The sequence below is a fragment of the Vigna radiata genome, chromosome 7, assembly GCF_000741045.1.
Source record: "Vigna radiata var. radiata cultivar VC1973A chromosome 7, Vradiata_ver6, whole genome shotgun sequence".
Lineage (NCBI taxonomy): Eukaryota > Viridiplantae > Streptophyta > Magnoliopsida > Fabales > Fabaceae > Vigna > Vigna radiata.
In genome coordinates this window covers 40182544-40202707 of record NC_028357.1, presented here as the reverse complement: position 1 = coordinate 40202707, position 20164 = coordinate 40182544, and the positions used below count along the sequence as shown (strand labels likewise).

Below are 20164 nucleotides of genomic sequence, written 5' to 3'. Positions count from 1 at the left end.
AACAGAGTTTATTAAAAGGTTGCAGAATTAATACAAACTTTCTTGAAGCTATAATGGGTTGTTGGCTACAGATTTTCTCCAATTGCAGTCTGTTAATGCAAACGGAAAGCAATGGTATACGTTACAGAAAATTTGTGTTCTGAGTAAATTCCTGGAATGATAGGTTCTTCTGCATAATGAGGATGTATTTGAAACTTTCAGTTCAGCAATGTATATATTCGCAGCGCATAGAAATTAATCAGTTTATCGAGTTTGGTATGTTTCAACCGAATATGTGTATGTCCCTTTTGCAGTTCTGTCAGAAAAATCTGATCACATGTTTGGTCTTAATGTTTTCTCTTATCTGGGTTAATTTTTTCATTGATTGGACTACCATTATCACCCTCCAGATGTTTTGTTTATTTCACAGAACATACTGGTAGCAGAAAAATTCAAGAAATTCTCATGTGGTTTGTTGTCCAGTTTAAAATTGATCAAAGTGTGTTGTTCTTCACTTAGGAGGCCAGATTCTCTGACGTTTTTCATGCAGTCCTTCTGCTATACTTATAAGAATCCAAATTCCTTGTACTTTTTCACAATGAATAGTTCATGGTGTAAAAATGATTTATTCTATTATTTCAATTGAATCCTTCGCTTATCTTAATTTTATACTGTTTATGGAATAAACTTATCCAAAGATATTTGCTTACGAATTAAACAATAAAATATGAAAATAATGATATCGAAAACAAGGACAAGCTAATTATGAACGAGCAAATTAGAAAAATCAATTCCCTTGGACTTGTAATATCCCTTTTCTGCGTTAGTCAATCTGCCCTGGAACATTCTCCACTCCATGCCACACCTCTCCTTCACCTGCCACCAATACCAAAAGGAATCAACCACACATTTCAGAACCAAACTCCATTAGAACAAAACAACAACATTATAAAACTGCTTCTTCATCAACTTAGGAATGAACCAGAACCAAAACCAGTAAACATTATATGCAGAGAAATCTTAGTAGCATATTCTTTTCAAGAAATTGTTTGTAGTTATTAGCAGAAATTTGTAGATTTTGATAAATTTTAACTAACAATAAAGTATGTTAATCATTGAAAAGTGCATAACATACTGCTCGCCATGCAGGTTTCCCAGAAGTTTGTGCTTCTCCCTAACAATCACAAAGGAAAACAGATAAGTATTATTTTACAAAGCTACATTTGAGTGAATAATCAACATATGATAGGAATAATCATGGAAAAAAAATTACCTGATTTCCTAGTGAGGGAATACCTTGGTGAACAATCCACTGAGCATCAACAACTCCAATTTTCTCATGGGCAGGCTATACCATAGGAAGTAAGTATCAGTTTACATTTCATATGGCGTATCAGTTTCATGCAGAGTGAAGTAATCAGGTAATAGACTCACCTCAACACATTTTCTAAAAGAAAAATCAAGACCCCATCCATGCACAAATTCATTCTGCAATGAGTAGTATGTCACAATCACAACTTAATGGAAATCATCAACAGTTGAGAGATTCTAGTATGGACAGTTGGCTACAGAAATTTAGACACAACAAATCAATGTTATGTTGATGTTTTTTTTGTTGGTATGAAGTGGTGTTGGTAGTATACAATAGTTATTCTCAGTAACTTCTACACAGAGATGTCTGAAAAATAAAATAGAGTAACCATTGAACCTGAATCATGTACCACACACAGCGCCATGCATTTCGTGAAAACACTGGAGCCATAATCTCAACAAACCTGCATGATGACACTGTTAGTACAACATGGTGGAAGCAGATAAAAATGGCACAAGAATTTGTACACCCCAAAAAAATCAATAATTATTTGAGAGTTACTTACGCTGCACAAGGAGGTAGAAGAGGGTACTTACACCTTCCTGCTTCCACTGCTTCTCTAGTACAAATCAAAGAAATAAACAGTCAAGAATCTCACATTATTTACCACAAAGCATGAAGAAGAGGTTCACATCACTCTTACTTGTGAACTTCACTATTTTCTCTTTTCCTTGTCATATTCCAACACACCCCTTTTGTACTTTTACTAGGTTCCAATGCAGGCTGTGATATCTCCAAGCCATACTTCCTCACCAGTTTTAGGTATCTGCAATTGAAATTAAAGAGGCACCAAAACTTCCTTAACAACGCCGATCCAAGAAAATACGCAATTACATGCCATATATATTGTAGACAACAAGTGAAAAAAATTGATTCGCCTCTTGTTATTATTGTTTTTACACAATAAACAATACAATTTAGACTCATTTCCTTACAATTGTATTCAAAACAGATAAAAAAGACTAACCTATTAACCACTCATGACTAATACATTAGACTCTAACTGTTAATTCATTAATTACCGTCCATTTAAGTTTATCCTTACAGAACTCTATAAACTTAAATGCTTCTTTCTTCATCTCATTCTTCGATTTTTCATCCCAACTTCCCATATGTAGTAACTCCTCTCAAATCGTGCTTGCTCCTATCATGATTAACTGTGGCCTTCACTTTCTTGATGGTTGACTTTGTTTTTACCGTGGTCGACTTGTTATCTGCTCTCTCAGTAGCCAACTTGTTCTTAAGTGAGTTCTTGTCACTAAGTCGAGATCCTTTTGAGAGATCGAACCATGCCCACGTATTGTTGCATACAATTGCATCTATCTCTTCATCCGTTTTAAGACACCACTTCTCACCTTGCATCTCCAGTGCTTATGCAATATTGAAACATCTTGTTAATGTTCCAAGCGTAGCTTATGCAAAACTCGTCTTCTTCTCTCTAAGCTTGTTTATAGAACTGCATTGCCTCTAACCTCCTTTTCAATTCTTTGTTGCAAATCACCTTTTGTAAGTTCCAACCTTTGAATAACAAGCTCGTCTGAGCACATATCTAAGCTATTTGAGTTGTACGGATGCACAACTAAGCTTTTCATATGCCTCATTGAGCTATCCGAGCTCTCCACCTACTCCACCAACTTATCCGAGCTATCTAAATGCTCCATCGAGCTATCTGGGCTCCCCACCAAGCTTTTGGAGCTCTTTATGCACCTTACCGGGCTATCCGAGTGCACCATTGATCAATTTGAGAAGTTCACTTGCTCCACGAGCTACTCAAGCTTTTCATATGCTCCACCGTGCTATCTGGACTATCTGCATATCTTACCGACCTCTCCAACCTAATCAGTTGTCTTGTGGATTTCTCCACTCGTTTGTGCTCGACTCTTGAGCTTTGTCCCATCATCAATAACACTACTTTCCTTTCAACATCTTTTGTGAGAAGGTTGGTTGTCTCTTCCTTCTTGTCCTCAAATCGGCAATTTTTAGCAAAATGTCTAACTTGCCACAACTAAAACACTTGTCTGAGTAACACTCCTTTGTATAATAGCTATATTTGTCACACTTAAAGCACTCAACATTTGAGCTTCCCAATCGACCTCCTCTCCATGGACCTTGTCCTTTTCCATGCCAATTCTGTTGACCAGAATGTTCCTTTTCTTCTTGTCCTCGCCTTTTACATTGGATCGACCTTTGCCTTGAGTGTTCTAATCCTCTCCCTTCATTTGGAGTAGTTGATTAAGTGGCTCTACCTTCTTTTTCTTTTGTTGCTCATGCGCCTCATAGGACCCGACAAGCTCTTCAACCAAGAGCTTTGACAAGTCCTTGGACTTCTCGATTGCGCACACCACATTCTCAAAGTCGTTTGTCAATGATCTCAAGATCTTCTCCATAACTCGACTAGCGGGCCACACGTAGTTCACCATGGTTTCTATTCAAGTAATGTATTGGGAAACTCCTTTTGTCTCCTTCATCCTCATGCTCTAACTCACATCTGAGTGTTTGAAGTCGCTCCTGCTTCAATTGGTCATCCCCTTTATACGCTTTCTCCAATATATCTTACACATCTTTTGAAGATTCGGCACTTGCAATCTTCTCAAAGTCAGACTCGTCAACAACTCGTTACAATACAAGACTACCTTGTGCTACACATATGCTGCTTTCAACCGAGCATTTGACCAATTCGTGGTATTTGTTTGCTCTTCATGACCATTTTCCACCTCTTCTCAATTGTCTTGGGAACCAAGAAAGGCTTTCATTTGGAGACTCTAATTGTCATAATTGAAATTGACCGCCTTTGTCAACTTGGGCAGGGACATACTATTTGTAAGACTAACTGTTGGAAGTCTCACATCGACTAGAGATAAGGCCAAATTATAATATATAAGTGGGGGCAAACCTCACCTTCCAAGCCGATTTTGTAGGGTTGAGTTAGGTTTAAATCCCACTTTCTAATATGGTATTAGAGTCGAGCCTATCCTAGCGATATTTCTTGTTTCTTGGGCATTTCTATTCCACCCGTTGTCGGGCTGCTATTGGACCACCCATTCTTAATTCTACTCTCAGGCTTGAGATGTCTATACCTCGACGTGAAGGGGGTGTGTTGAAGTCCCATATCTTCTACAGATAAGGCCAAATTATAATATATATGTGGGGACGAACCTCACCTTCTAAGTTGGTTTTGTGGGATTGAGTTAGGCTTAAAGTCCACCTTCTAATAATAACCATCTCACTCTCTTTTTTTCAAACACTTAAGCTCTCTGGCTCTCTCCCTTTTTTTTCACTAAGACACTCAAGTTAACTGGCTCTTGATACCACTTTGTAGACAACAAACCTCTCTTTGTGAAAAAAGTTGATTCACCTCTTCTTGTTGTTGTCCTTTTCATACAATGAACAATACAATTTATAGACTCACATTTTCTTACTGTTGTAAAAACAACTATGAACTACTAATCCAATAACTACTCATAAGTTTCTAAGGACTAATACATTAACTGTCCATAAGACTCCAATGGCTAATTCATTATCTACCGTCCATTTAAGTTTATTTCATTTAAGTTTATCCTAACATATATTACTTACTCTTCTGCATTGAAATTCTCAACCCCTAGGTCTTCATCCCACATGAAAATATAGTCATATGGTGCCACAATGTCTGGATGTAGAAACCTCTTGGCATACCACCTAAGAGGAGAAAGAAATAACAAGCCACTTTTAAGATTGGTAAAAAGTTAAAAATGTCCATGTGAAAATTTAAGCAGAGAATTCTTTTACCATTTGGTTTGTTTGGGAACACTGACATGAATTGCCTGTTTTGACCACTCAAACTCATCCCATTCCGTTGTTCGGCCATCATAATGAAATAGAAGGATTGTGAAATCCTTTGAAAACTGTTCAAATGACATATCTAGTTTAAACACGCGTCCACAAGAAAATGGGAGAAAGAAAGAAAATGGGAGAATACCTTTTTCACAGCTGCATCGATATTCTTTCTCTGCTCATACCCAACAGTGAAGGTCACGAGATACTTCGGTATAAAGGTTAAATCCTGCAAATAGAAGTTTAATCAAATTCACTGTATAAACCAAAAGTATCAGAGGCACTCCTAGTCCAAGATACGGAACAGCATCAAGCAAAAATAGAAAACTATAAAAGAAAAACACATGTAGCAGCATAAGTTTTTTATTCACTGTTCAACATTCCTCTCCAGATTATTTGAATCTCGTATTTAGGTACTCATTTTGTTTCCTTCTATGAAAGCAATCTACATTGAGCAGTAGATTGTTATAGTATCCTTTACCTCACTAGGAATACCAGACAATCTTCGCAAAAATAAGTCCGATTCTGCTTTAACAATCCCAGGAGGTAACCTTTCTGCTCCTCTTGGATTTGTTGGAACCCAAATCTGCATACAGACATGAATCATCATACAAAATTTAACATGTCATATTTTCAAATACTATGTAATATACAGTACAAGTTCTTCAACAATTATATTTTTGTAATTGATTAATACAAAACAATATGAATCTTGCTACATTTACTTTTCCTTCTCCACTCTTGTCAGATAAAATCGTAAACCTCTAATATTATCTCAATAATCTTTTGATTTGATCACGAACACTACTCCCTCAGGAGACCTAAACTGCTACAACCCTTTGAAGCATGATAATGCTAAATTAGAAAGGTGCTAAACCATTCTTGAATTAATCAATAGCATTCCAACTATACAATTGAGTAAAATCTATTTTCCCCCTTAATTTCCTTGAATCACTGTACAACCTACAATTTCCAAGTCCTTCACATGGATGACAGGAAGAGAAGCATACCTTTGTTGGGTCACTTTGAAACTGATCTTGGGATGAGGTGCTGCTATCTATATACTTTTCCTGTACACAAGAGAGTCGAAGCAGGCCATATGGTAGATTCAACTGCAAATTGTTAAGCACCATCATCAGAGTTACTTCCATGATCAAATGAATAAATGCCCATCAGGAACAAGATATTCAATTTCTGCACCTTGGTTATGGACAGTGGTGGGAGTGATAATCCAATGATTAAGCCCAGAAATCCTCCAACAAAAAGTAACACAATCTGTCTCATACTTTCATTCGGCTTCCTAACAGCAAAACTGCAGACAACAAAAATGCAAATGTGAAGTCTAGGTAGCAGCTGACTTCAATTGTAGCATATGTAAAATTTCTTAAGAACAAGAACAGCAACAAAGTTATGTATCTCCAAAGATTAGACCTTCGAGTAGCTGTCACCATTTTCTGATCTTTTCCTCCATACATGAAACTAGGTCGCTTGTTAAAAACCCTGTTGAAAGTGTGAAAGTATGACATTACTAGATTACCATTCAAAAGAACAAAAGGAGAAAACACACATATATATGGTAAGAGAAAAAAAGATCATAGTTTGGAATATACCACCACCCCAAATCAGATTGGTTATACTTCCACTATGAAGGTGTTCGTTCCACTTCCACAACCAAAGTAGAAAAGTCATCTTAAGATTTTCTTATAGTTTTTCCAACTTATAAATAAAGTGAAAATTGTACAAGTGTGAACCCTCTGGAAAGCACATCTTATAAGTATGATCCAAGAAATAGCAAAAGGAACGAAATTAAAAAAATGAAGCCATTGTTGAAACTGAGAAACTATAACTATGTAAAGCATGTGCTTTTCCCCCCAAAAAACCTCTCCAGGTAACTTGTGCAGTTTCCTTCACAAATTAAGATGCACAATCAGGAATTAAAAAACTATCTGCCCTTTTTTTCTAATACAAGAAACGTGCAACCTCACAATTTTTCAACTTAGTTTTTATTGTTAAGTGAAGCTTACGAAACTCTTCCTTATCATTTGATTTGAGAGCTATACAAAAACTCTACACTTCTTGAGAATTGAATTTTTTATGCAGTAATACATAAGTTCTGGAATGAATTATTTTTTTTAATATCTTTTTAGTGTATAAAAATGGATTAATAACTTTTTTATCCATAAAGTGACAGCCAGTAGATGATTAGGTCTATTATATCTCCATTTTGAAGAAATTAGCTTGTAACTGTCATGCTGAAAACATTCTAAATATAAAGCTTAAAAAAGCAAGGAGTTTGTCTTTTTGTTTTTTTCTGGCTAATTTTTTTTAGGTTTCATTCTACTTTTAACACTTTATCCATGAGGATTTTATTAACTTGGGCTTATGTTTGGAAAGTGAACAGAACAAGAACATCTGCAGTTTCTGATGTTCATGTGTAGTTTATGACGTTATTGGCTTATTCCAAAGTTATCTGCTTTCGAATTACACAGTCAAAAAGTCTTCTTTTAAGAAAAAATAATTACATTATTTGTTTATAAAGATAATTTATAATTATTTGAAATTCTGATTGGACAGTCAGATAGGTGTTTTCTAATTACTGGACGAAAAGTCGATTTTTTTTAATTTGAAGGTTTTCAGAAATTTAGGTCAAAGGAAATTACTAATATTACTGTTTACCAACCAATCAAAGTGATTGATTTGGTAAAACATGTTTTGGGGTGTGTTTCTCCCTCACGACATTAATAAACTATTTTCAGTTTGACATTCCTTAGCAATGGGTGAACCATAAATTGTGCCAACACGTCATCCAAAAACGTGTCCTTAATTAATATTTGGGAAACTTGAGCAGAGAAAAGTAAGATCCAAGGAAAATACCATAATCTTGAAAGTTCCTTAAATAGAGTAACTATAACTAAAAAATGTGGAACCAAAAAATAATGATAGAAAAAAAAATCTTACACACCTAAAAGAATAATCCGTGGCACAACCATCGTAGGAAAAAGGTAGAAAAGCATTTTCTGTTCAAATTCCACCCGAAATTGTTGAAAAGCATAGTCATACATGTTTCTTTCATTACATAATAGATAAAAGTTTATTTACTTAATTGATTTTATACTTTATCTGTATCCATTAAACATAACATTACTTTCCTTCCTATTTAACTTATAATTTTGACAAATAAATTTTCTAACTTATCTACCGTTTCAATTACGTAAAGGGCTTCCCTTATCATACCCAAATAGTGTATACCTTTATACGGTATTGCGTTCGTATTCCCTGCAAGCAAAGGTTCCTAAGACAAAGAATATTATATAATCAAATACACTACTTACAGTAAGTTTCATTTACCTATATTATCTAATTCTCTAACACTACTTACACTGGAATCCCACATTGAACTGTTGTTTAGGACTCTGAGTTACAAGTGCAAGTAACTTCCAAACTTAAAGAAAAAACTATATATTATGCAAAATCGAACTCAACAATGGTGATGGCTGTGTACAAGTCAGGTTCTGTCGTTAAGGAGTAGTTGAATTAAACATATCTACTCCCACGGCCTTGTAATATGCATCTTCTGCATTTGCCAGCCGACTCTGGAACATTGTCCACTCCTTTTTACACCTCTCCCTCACCTGCCACCAACACCATGGACATCATTCATCAACATGCATATTACTATTTAGTAATCCAAGTATTTGAATAATATAACAAGTATAATGTTCAACAAACTGTGCAAGCAAAACATTGTATAGATGTCAGAAAGAGAGATAGAACTGTATGAAACGGGTATAATATAACATACCCCTTGCCATGGTGCCTTCCCAGATTCTGATTCTCCCTAAGAAAAACACAGAAAAACATGCGTATCATACATCGGCAATAAGAGTACAACTAATGAGACTAACATCAATAACCATGGAAAAAAAATTACCTGATTCCCTAGTGAGGGAACACTTTGATGAATAATCCACTGAGAATCAACAACGCCAATCTTCTCATGTGCAGGCTACATGATAGTAAGAGATATTTATTTAACGTTTAGGGTTTTTATAGGATAGCAATTGCAAATAAAGAAAATCAAATTTTGATAAATTGATGAAACAACAGACTTACCTCAACACATTTTCTAAGAGCAAAATCCAGGCCCCACCCGTGGACCAAATCATTCTGAAATGCCCAGAATGGTACACTCATAATTAAAGAGCGCTTAAACAGATATTGAACAACTAGCCAATGGATATGTGCAAAAAAGAATAAAAAGAGTAAACATTTAACCTGAATCATATGCCACACACAACGCCATGCATCACGTGAAAAAACTGGAGCCATAATCTCAACAAACCTGCATGGGCAACAACATTAGATACCGTTTGGTATGAATAGATCATATAGCAAGAATATTGTAATTGATACTTACGCTGCACAAGGAGGCAGATGGGGATCACTACACCATCCTGGTTTCTCTTCCGTTTCTCTAAATGAAATCCCAAAAGGTAAACAGTAACTTATTACACATTCTTATACATCACGTGTACCAGAAGAAAACTAGCACTGGAGTACTCTCTTACTTGTGAACTTCACGATCACCTCTTCTCTTTGTCATTTGCCACGTCAACCCTTTATTAGGTTCCAAACCAGGCTGCGAAATTTCCAATCCATGCTTCTTCACAAGTGTTAAGTATCTGCGGATGAAATTAGAGCATATCAAACTTCATGAGTAAAATAAAAAATAAAACCTCAAGTAATAAAAGTACATGTATTTGGTTTTGATTCAATATCAGTTACAGAAATTTCAAACACTATCATCTAATCACATATTACCACATTCCAAAGGTAAGATGATTACTAACAAACTTAAAGACAATAATTTTAGAAAAATTAACAAGTAATCAGATGATGTTGTAAAACTTTACACAGATATAAAATTAAACTATGTATTATATCATATTAAGTACTCACTTCTCTGCATTAAAATGCTCAACACCCAGGTCTTCATCCCATATAAAAATATAGTCATATGGTGCCACAATGTCTGGATGCAGAAACCGTTTGGCATACCACCTAGAAGGGAAAACAATTAAATGCTTAATATCATCACGAAATTAAATATTTGCATTACCAGAACACTTGGTTTTAGCTAGGCAAACAATAATAATGGTAAAAGTAGCTCTGAAGATTTGGCATCCAATAGTTATGATTGAGAACGGTGGATTCTTACCATTTAGTCTGTTTGCGAACACTCACATGAATTGCCCGCTTTGACCACTCAAACTCATCCCACTCAGTTGTTTGGCCATCATAATGAAATAGAACTATTGTAAAGTTCTCTGAGAACTGTTCCAAGTAACGAAACTATTTTAAAGATACATACACAAACTTAGTCATCAGAAAGACGAAAACAAACTAACAGTTACCTTTTTCACATTTGCATCAATATTATATCTCTGATTATAACCGACAGTGAAAGCTACAAGGTACTTTGGCTTTAAGGTTAAATCCTGCAAACAGCAACTTAATCCAATGCTCAGTATGATATATCGCAATAAAAGTATCAGGGGCCTCTCCAGTCCAAAATTTTACAGACGGGCCAAATAACAAACTTAAAAAGTTCAAGCTAGAAGAAAAATACACATGTGGCAAGCAACATAAGTTTTCTAGGCACATTGTTTCGCAAATTATCTCAATCTTGTAATTGAGGAGTTTCATCAATTTTCCTTCATCAAAACAAAGAATCTGGTAACAACATATAAGTTTGGGTTTGGATGCACATCGACAAAATTTATTTTCCATAATTGATTTCAGTGAAAATTGATTTTTGAAGAAGCCTAATTTATGTTTGGATGTTTTTATTATAAAAACTAGTTGGTATTAAAACTCAGTATAAATTTTCTATCCAACTGAAAAACTTTCCGAAGTTGTTTCAACTCATAATCAATTCTAAACCATAATAATTTCCTCAAACATGAAACCAAACATATGAAATGTATCTCAGCATGATTCTAGAGAATCCAAAGGGAAATCAAACCCGCATGAAGTCTTCAGTAACAAGTTTATTAACAACAGTAACTGGACCTTAATTAATATTTATAAGCATATGCATGCAAAAGAATGTGTTTTCTATGTTTTAACCCTCTGATGCTCCCAAAGAAAGAACGAAAAATAAAAATAATAGGAAAATTATTTTAGGAGACACACCTCACTGGGCTGACCCCACAATCTACGCAAATAAAAGTCTGTCTCAGCTTCAATAATCTGAGGGGGTAATCTTTCTGCACCTCTTGGATTTGATGGAACCCATATCTGCAAAACAGAATCATGAAATTTGCAGCAATCATTAGACTTTAATAGATCAGTTTCCGAATATTGTATAATCCAAAATCATACCCAAGAGCCAGTAACAAATGAATCTTGTGGCCTTTCTGCACCTCTTGTTGTTTTGTGTTTGATCTTGTTTAATTTTTCCAATTTTGTAACATCGCCACAGCAGTAATTTCCTACTCTCTTCCTTGTACTTTAATCAATGTTTTATCAATTAATAAAAGCACATTGTTTCTTCTAGTAAGGAATTTGACTTTTCACATTTCAACTTCCCTAGATTGTTGATGGTAAAATAGTTTGGTGTGAAACAGAGAGGGAAAAACAGAGCGAGAGAGCTTGTCCATTGGGTTAAATAATTTCTGAATTAACAAATTTACTCAAGAATGCATAATAATTAATGTTAGGCTCAGCAGTCTATTGCATGACTGAAAGGAAGATTTACATTACGGAATACTGGGAAACTCAAGTTTCCATCTATTTCATCTGGAGAGCCTATCCACTACAACCCATTAAAGCATGATTCTCAAAATCTCACATATTTATAATTGTAAACTGACATTAATTGATAAAATTTACTTCATTGTTCTTGCCCACTTACTCATTAAACTTTCTATACCATCCTTCATTCAACAAATAATGTGCATAAACTTTGAAGAGATTTTGAAACCTGTTCCAACTATATTATTCAATTGCATTTTTTTTCATTCTCAGTGAAATATGCAGATATTAACTTTCTTGCATCCAGCAATTTTAATGTCCTTAACAAGGCTGACATGAGCTGTGTACCTTCAACGTATCATTTATTAACTGCTGTTGTGATGAGTCGCCATTATTTTTCACAGAAGCAGGTGCATGAACTGCATATTTCTCTTGAATGTAAGAAAGGTCAATGACAGGAAGCAGGCTGGATGGGAGATTCAACTGCAAATTGTTAATAAGCCATTAGAGTTCAATTATTCAGTTCAACAACGTTTATATTTAACCATCAAATTCTCAAGTATGCCTAACAGTAAGGTACTAAAAGTTTGCACCTTTGTATTCAATGCCGGAAATGACACTCCAATAAAGAATCCAAAAACTATTCCAACAAAAGTTGTCACAATTAGTCTCATACTATCACTTGGTTTCCTATTGGTAGAACTGCATTCAGCAAGATGCAAATGTCAATAGAACTGAGTTTCTGATGTAAACTTAACATTTGAAATTTCTTAAAATGACAAAAAACATAAACAAAGTTGGTCATCCTTGAAGATTGGACCTGCGTGTACTCATCCCCATTATATCCAAGCTTTTCTGATTGTATGGTCATAAAACTATACACAAGAGCTTTTCTTCTTCACTAGTTAACAGGGCACGCATTCCCCATGTAAGGAGAAAAGATACTTGTTATAAGAAAACAGGCCCTGTAGAAAGGACAAAGAACCAGCTAAACGTGTTACAGAATGGAACCAGAAAATGTTTCCACAAAAAGAGGAACATACACCATGCTGAGACAAAAATATTAGACTTCAGATGCAATATCCCTCCATCGCCAAAAGAATATCCTTACATAAATAGGAAACCAAATATGTTGTAATGAAGAAGTAACAAATAGTCTATCATCCACAATCAGATCATAATTTTATTCAAATCTAATTTTATTACAAAATCAAATCAAGGCATAAATAGGAAATAATTGATACAAAAATAAAGAAAAACTTGTGACCCCCCTTGTATTGAACCAATATCTCTTTATATACATTCATTTCGTATCTTGCCTTTTCTTGTATGGCCACACATCCCTCTTAACATTTTCAATTTTACCCCTCCGACTTTTTCTCAAGTTGTCCCTTCAAAGTCGAACATCCACAACCATAAAATCGAGTCAGATCAACAGCAATATTGTCATTTGCTAAAATTGTAATGCAGATACTGCCTTACTCCTACTTAACCAGGTATTATTTGTTTCCTATGTTTAAGTTGAGAGTTCTTCCTTTGATTCTTCAACCAACACTATATCATCCGCACAAACCATGCAATAAGAAATAGGTTTTTGTATGTCCCTAGTAAGCATCCATGATCAGATTAAACAAGTAAGGACTTTAGCCTTAATCATGATGTAGTCCTATTCCTATTGGAAAAACCATAACCTCAGCTCTTGATGTTCCCCCCCAAAACATGTCTTATACAGCCCAAATATGAGCACACAAGTACAAAATATTCTACAACAGTTCTCTTGACACTCAATCATAAGCTTTTTCCTTGACCATGCCGCATTCTGACCATCTCACCATCAGTCTGTGATTGACTCCATTTTTATTTAATGCTTTCAAAATCCCATCTGACCATCTAGTCATATGCTCGTTGTCTCTCCAGCAGTTATTCAATGTTTTCAATGCCTCGTCCACAATGTTGTCTTTCCAGCTTCTCTGACGGGGAAACATTAAACTTTCAGGTTCGTTTCACAGTGTGTTTACAGGTAACAAGCCAAGACCTTAGCAAACTTCAACTCTGTGGGCAGACTTCGAATATCAAAACTGTTAGTGTCTTCTGAGTCATATCTACATTACTAATCTCATGGACTTCTCCATGTACTAGTCATACTTTATTAACACTAGAACTGCATTAATGGTACGCGTACCTAATGAGATAACAGTTCAAACAACTTCATATAGTGTTTTAAATCACGTGGATACATTATTGTCACAATCTAAATACCTCAGTCACATCAATTATCAGCTTAATTCTTCCCTCTCTAATATATAACCCCAGAATTTCAAGAGTCTGTCAACTTGAATCCTCCGATTTATAAAGACGTTTGACTCCCTCATCCTAATTCTATAAAAAAGAAATAAAACAAAATAAACATTAAACAAGAATATCACGTGCTGATTTTCTCCTTATAACCACCGCAAACAACGTATAAGCAACCAAGAAATATCCCTAAAATACTCCGCGATTAAGTAACTATGTGTCATTTTCCCCAATTACAGGGAACAACAAAGGAAAATTAAATAACAGCAAGTGGCAGAATAATATATATTACACGATTTCTAAAAACCGCAAAAGACAACAGGAGAGGGAAGAAGGAGAAGCGCACCTGAACCTGGAAGCAAGATCTGGCAAAGCGAGTGTATTTTAAGAGGAAAAACAACACTCAGAGTGGTTACTGGAAACCGAAATCTGAGGTTTGCGGCAATGGCGGTGGTAGTTATGGAGTTCTTGGAGGAGAGAAACAATGGTGAAAAAGAAGGAATAATGATCTTTGGAATCTTCTCTCTTACGTTTTTGGGTTTGTAACACCACCGATTTCGCTTTGCTTTTATCACTTTGTTCTCGGTGTGTTGATTTTGCTGTGCAACTTCTTTCTGAGAAAATTACTACAAGAAATTTAAACAGAGACGAATATTTGAATTTATAACAACTATTGCAGTAATTTTCTTTTTGCTTTTATCAGAATCTGTTGCACAGTAAGATCTGAACGGATACTTACCACCCTAGGAAATTCAAGCGGAAAAATGGTTAAGTCACACTTTTCAACTATTTTTCTTTTACGGCATCCTTGAATCTTGCTTTGTAAAGTCATACCATATTTATATTTATTTACCTAAATAATTTACTTTTTCTTTTATTATTAATTAGTAATAAACTCGCTAATGCAAATTAAGGAAGTACGAGTATTGATTAGATAGCTAATGATTTTGTTTCTTTGACTGGGTAACTAATTAAAAGAATTAATTTGATTTGATAGAAAAATTTACACAAAATAAGAAAGATCCACGAGTCTTGGTGACTGTGAAAGATAGAAATTAAATATAAATAGGGGTAACATGACTCTGATAATTAATATTGTTTTCATTTTTTCTTTCCTTTCTTTTTCACTTTAACTTTTTATTTTTCCCTCTCAATATTTTAAAAAGAAAATCTATTTTTCATTTTAACTTTGTTGTCGTCTTGCACGAAAGGATCCACGCATCCAACGAATTCGACCTGTCACCTCACCATATATGTTTCACCTTATAAAAAAAAAAAAAAACTTATATGTATATATATTACTTCTGTTAATTATATTTTTTAATCTCTGTTCTTTCACTCAATAATATCTAACATTTCAATACATTTGGAGTTATTAACACTCTAATAATGAGTTGTTTCTGTTACAAAATATTAAAAAACAACACTAATTAAATTGACACTTTCAAGATAAAAATAAAAAACAGCTTTGAATTCTTAACTTAATCTTTTAAAGTTACTTAGAAACAATATTTTTTAATATTAACAAATTTAGTTGTAATTAGTTATTTAAAAATAAGTCAAATTAAAAAGGTGTAAGAACATATATTTCAAAATTATTGCGCGTGAGACTTCTATTTTCTTTAATTTCATAAATTTATATGCGGGGTGGGACTACTTCTTTTATTTATTATTTTATAAAACTGGAACCACATGAAAGACGATTTAAATTTCAGTTTAGAATTATTACATATTTTAACATACACAGTTATTTAGTCAAACCCGAAATATTATCCAACCATCTAATATATAAATTCAAACACTACCGAAAAAGAAATTGATATATATATATATATAATATATATGGGGTTTGTTAACACGCGTACGCCTGTTTTTCAGTTGGTATGTTTTAACAATGTGTACCGGATTATAGTAGACAAAAATACCCTCATTTATTATGTATTCTAAGTTTTAAGGTGAAGGATATTTAAATAATTTTCATTCTCAAAACTAAAAAAAAGAAACTCCCAAACCCTTACTCACCTCCCTCATTCTTCTCAACCCTTTCTCTTTCATCTCTCTCACTCCAACATTTTCTCTCTGTCATCCCTATTGCCCCAATTGAAAAAAAAAATCAGAAACCCTTGTCCTTTTCCCTTTACGCAAAGTGTTTCTTTTTCCTTTCTCTATTGGTATGGAATACATGATGTAAGATTACAACCTAGAATTGAAAGAATTGTACTCTTAGGGAGCTCTTCTATACCTATTTCTTTAATTTCCTTATGTCCCTTTTTTTATCACTGAATCAACTTCTACAAGTGTTTAGAATAAACTTTAACCATTGTGCAAGATAAAAAACAATAAAATCATTTTTTACCTTTGAGATTTGGAAAGAGTAGCGTAAAATGACAAAGTTTATATTCATTTTACACACATTAATAAATATAAAATGATTATAAAAGAGTAAACTTTTTCAATTTTTAAAAAAATATATCTGATTCAAATTACCACCACCATCTTCAATTGAGTTGAGATGAAAAAAAATGTTGGAGTGATAACAGAGAAAATGTTGGGATGAGAGAGAAAATATCTCTGATGACAAAGGGTAGGGTTTCTGATTCTTTTTTTTCAATTGGGCAATAGTAGGGATGACAGAAAAAATGTTGGAGTGAGAGAGATGACAGAGAAAATGTTGGAGTGAGAGAGATGAAAGAGAAAGGATTGAGAAGAATGAGGGAGGTGAGTAAGGGTTTGGCGGTTTCTTTTTTTTTTTTTTTAGTTTTGAGAATGAAAATTATTTAAATATTCTTGACCTTAAAACTTAGAATCCATGATAAATGAGAGTATTTTTGTCTACTATAATCCGGTACACATTCGTGTTAACAAATCCATATATATATATATATATATATCGCTTATAAAGATAGGATTTATTTATGAAAAGAAAAAGAAAAGATGATAAATAAAGTGTTATGTTTAGAGAGTAATGAAGTGTCATATGTTTACAAATATTTTTAAACGTTAAAATTAATATTTTCATTGTCTTTCTCGGAATCGAGCTCTTGCATCTATCCTTACATTATGTAGAGTATAGTTATATCAAGTCACCATATTAATAAATATAAGGATAAATTATTAAAAATAAATTCTTAGCATAAGATAATAATTTCATTAGCAATCCATAAAAGAATTAATTTCAATTATTCACAAACATTTAACAATCAAATATTCAAAGATATTTAAGAAATGAAATATCGATTAATATTTTCTAAAAGATTTGCATTCCTATCATAGTTTAACATTTATCAAATTCAAGATTTGGATTTAAAAATGAATCTAAAAATATAAAATCAAATAAGTTTAACATTTATGTTTGGCTATTCGATCATAAACTAAGTACTCGGTTTGATCCTGATTATCTCTTATTGGAATAGCGTTCGGTCTTAATTATATTATATTTATTTTTTATTATTCGGTTTTGATAGTTCTCGATCTTGAGAAGTGTTCAGTCATAGACTAGCCTTCGATCATGTTAGTGTTCGGTCTTATACCAGTACTTGAATTCTTGAAATGTTCGGTTTATAATATTATTTATTTGAAAAAGTGTTCGGTCTTACACTGACACTTAATTTCCTAAACAGTGTTCGGTCTTGTATTGTCACTCGCTTTATTGAAGAGAACTTCTGCTGGTCATGAAGGCATTTGGCTAAAGTTACAAACTTTGTATTCAGTCCCTTCCAAGAGTTACTTATGTTGTTGATTGATCTTCTTCGTGCATAAATTGTATGTCTTGTTTTCAATAGCGCTTGGTGTTCTACTTTATCAGACCGTTCGGTCACCTGATGGAACTCCTTGTTGTATTCAGTCTTTTCTTGTGTCTTTGATCGTTCGGTCACTTGTTGAATTCTTTGATACTCAGTCTCCTCCTCATCGTTTGGTCTTTTTGTATCAGTATTTTTTATAGTATAAAACGAGAATGATGAATGAGTTTATTATGATTTAAGAGTATTCCAGGGAGGAATAACTCATGATTGGAATTGTATTGGTAAAGTATGACCGTGGCTAGGACTTAGGTTCTGCTCTATCCTGATATTCCGTGATTACGCCTTCTCATGCGTGGGAATGTCAGGAGGTCCTTTAGCCTCAGGGTATTTCTATACCGAGGTGGTTCCACTGGACTAACCTCAGGTGGCAGTCTGTTGACTGTATCCCAGCCAGGTCCACCTGGGTGCAGAGAGCGGCGAGCCTACATGGTTCATACCGTCCAGACAGTGTCTTTAGTGGTTGGATAAGTTGATATTACCGTTCGGTTTTAATTGGATATAATTGACTTATGATTTATGATTGAGATATTGACATAGGTGATTCATGTGCATGTTTTTAAAAGTATATTGAAAATGATTAATTAAATTTACATAAGCTTACCCTTATCTATTCTGTCCTTTTCTATGTTGTCGTTCGGTTTGTTCTCTTCACTGCAATGATCATCCTTTTGGGTGTGAGCAGAGGGTGATCTTGATGATACACTGGAAGATGCCCTGCAGACAGAGCAACCCTTGGACGTTGTGCCAGAGAGCTGTGCAGGACCGTCCGATCCTTAGTTTAGGTTTTCTTTTCACCTCATGTATATAATCGTCCGGTTAATTCTTTTGTAAAACCATTCGGTTTAGATACCCTCTTTTGTGATACCGTTTGGTCGTGAACTGTTTTCATGAATGTTCGGCCTTAAACTGTCTATTGTATTAAACATCTTGCTTAATGTACAGTTTTTAATTCATTATGATATTTCATATTTCTTTTATCTTTTGTTGCTTAATCGTCAGTGCTCTCTCTTATTATTTATGATAGCTCCTAAAATAAATCATAGTTTTCAAGGTTATATTTATTGGGATGTTACACATTTTCTTTTACAATTTTATCCTGTAATAGCCTAAAAATAAGTCTAAAAGGGGCTGATGGGGGTCTTAAGAGAATAAACCAAGTTTTTACACTTAAAAGCATATTAGCCATTAGAATAGAAACTAATTTGATGAATATCTAATTCATTTCCTAAAAACATTTCTCTCTCTAACATTCTACTCTTCCACTTTCTCCATCTTCTCTCTAGATCAATCTTTGAATGGGTCATCCATATCATAATCAGAAGAAGCTTAGGACATCCTGTTGTGGTAGACTCAAATTCCATCCGATCAATTTCTCCATTTTTTTCCAGTAAGTCATCTTCCATGTTTCCGTGCAATGTTAGGGTTATAATCATGTAGCAAGTCTTGTTGCATGTAGCCATTGTATTTTCTTCCCAATTCTAGCCTAAATTTCATTCTAAAGTTGTTCTTCCTCATCAATTGATGAATTGTAGGTCTTTTAAATTTCTGGTGGTGCAAGGGTTATTTAAATTGTCCAGTAACTTGAGTTGCTCGAGTTAGAGGTAAGGGAAGCTGGGAATTTCTTTTCTATTCCATGAAATTAGTGCTTGCATGAGTTAGGAATTTTGTTAAAAATGTAGAAGGGTGTGTGCTTGGAAATGATTCTTGGTGTGTTAATGATGTTGAATTGGAATTGGGTTGATTTTGTGTATGAGATTGTGTACTTGTTGATTCTAAGTTATGATTCTGTAAATTGCTATTTATAAATTGATATGGTGGAATGAAATGTTGAATTTTGAATGATGGGATGAAGTAATTTCTGTTGTATAGGATCATAGGTAGAAAGATAGGTAATCAAGGTGTTTTAGGCTATATTAAGGGAACTAGAGTAGTCAAATTTGGAAGTTGGAGTCATAGAGAGTCTTGGCCAGTTTAGACCACTTAGATAAGTCAAATCTGACTTGTTAGAGGTGTCTAAAGGACTAAAAACATCTTCTAATTGGTAAATTTAGATTTGAGTCCTTAGGTTGTTGAAAACTAAGATTTTGAATATGAATTGATGCACAAACACTAAAGGATGGGATTAGGAATGTCTAGAACCAGTTAG

General features: G+C 34.1%; 2 protein-coding genes across 2 annotated transcripts; both read right to left on the bottom strand.

Moving 5' to 3' along the window:
* Nucleotides 1-27: 27 nt before the first annotated feature.
* Nucleotides 28-7137, bottom strand: LOC106766773. The gene is made up of 15 exons (XM_014651522.2): nucleotides 6775-7137; nucleotides 6596-6664; nucleotides 6365-6476; nucleotides 6175-6276; nucleotides 5646-5750; nucleotides 5310-5393; nucleotides 5120-5235; nucleotides 4928-5029; nucleotides 1995-2117; nucleotides 1857-1910; nucleotides 1688-1754; nucleotides 1414-1467; nucleotides 1253-1327; nucleotides 1115-1153; nucleotides 28-855 (listed from the first exon to the last, which is right to left on the bottom strand). Exons 2-15 carry the CDS (start codon nucleotides 6637-6639, stop codon nucleotides 739-741), a joined length of 1194 nt encoding a protein of 397 aa, XP_014507008.1. The 5' UTR covers nucleotides 6640-6664; nucleotides 6775-7137; the 3' UTR covers nucleotides 28-738.
* Nucleotides 7138-8389: 1252 nt separating this feature from the next.
* Nucleotides 8390-14924, bottom strand: LOC106769312. The gene is made up of 15 exons (XM_022783698.1): nucleotides 14562-14924; nucleotides 12741-12885; nucleotides 12514-12622; nucleotides 12269-12403; nucleotides 11360-11464; nucleotides 10579-10662; nucleotides 10383-10498; nucleotides 10124-10225; nucleotides 9733-9846; nucleotides 9582-9638; nucleotides 9440-9506; nucleotides 9278-9331; nucleotides 9096-9170; nucleotides 8967-9002; nucleotides 8390-8796 (listed from the first exon to the last, which is right to left on the bottom strand). The coding sequence occupies exons 2-15, from the start codon at nucleotides 12758-12760 to the stop codon at nucleotides 8683-8685; spliced, it is 1188 nt and encodes a 395-aa protein (XP_022639419.1). The 5' UTR covers nucleotides 12761-12885; nucleotides 14562-14924; the 3' UTR covers nucleotides 8390-8682.
* Nucleotides 14925-20164: the final 5240 nt, after the last annotated feature.

What these genes read in the sequence shown, in the direction of transcription:
- LOC106769312 (XM_022783698.1), bottom strand. Translation starts at nt 12,760, where the DNA reads ATGGGGATGAGTACACGCAG. An exon ending in ATGGGGATGAGTACACGCAG is followed by an intron (nt 12,623 to 12,740) that starts GTCCAATCTTCA and finishes TGCTGAATGCAG; the next exon opens with TTCTACCAATAGGAAACCAA. An exon ending in GTTCGCAAACAGACTAAATG is followed by an intron (nt 10,226 to 10,382) that starts GTAAGAATCCAC and finishes TTTCCCTTCTAG; the next exon opens with GTGGTATGCCAAACGGTTTC.
- LOC106766773 (XM_014651522.2), bottom strand. Translation starts at nt 6,639, where the DNA reads ATGTATGGAGGAAAAGATCAGAAAATGGTGACAGCTACTCGAAG. An exon ending in TTCAAAGTGACCCAACAAAG is followed by an intron (nt 5,751 to 6,174) that starts GTATGCTTCTCT and finishes GTCTGTATGCAG; the next exon opens with ATTTGGGTTCCAACAAATCC. An exon ending in TTCCCTCACTAGGAAATCAG is followed by an intron (nt 1,154 to 1,252) that starts GTAATTTTTTTT and finishes TGTGATTGTTAG; the next exon opens with GGAGAAGCACAAACTTCTGG.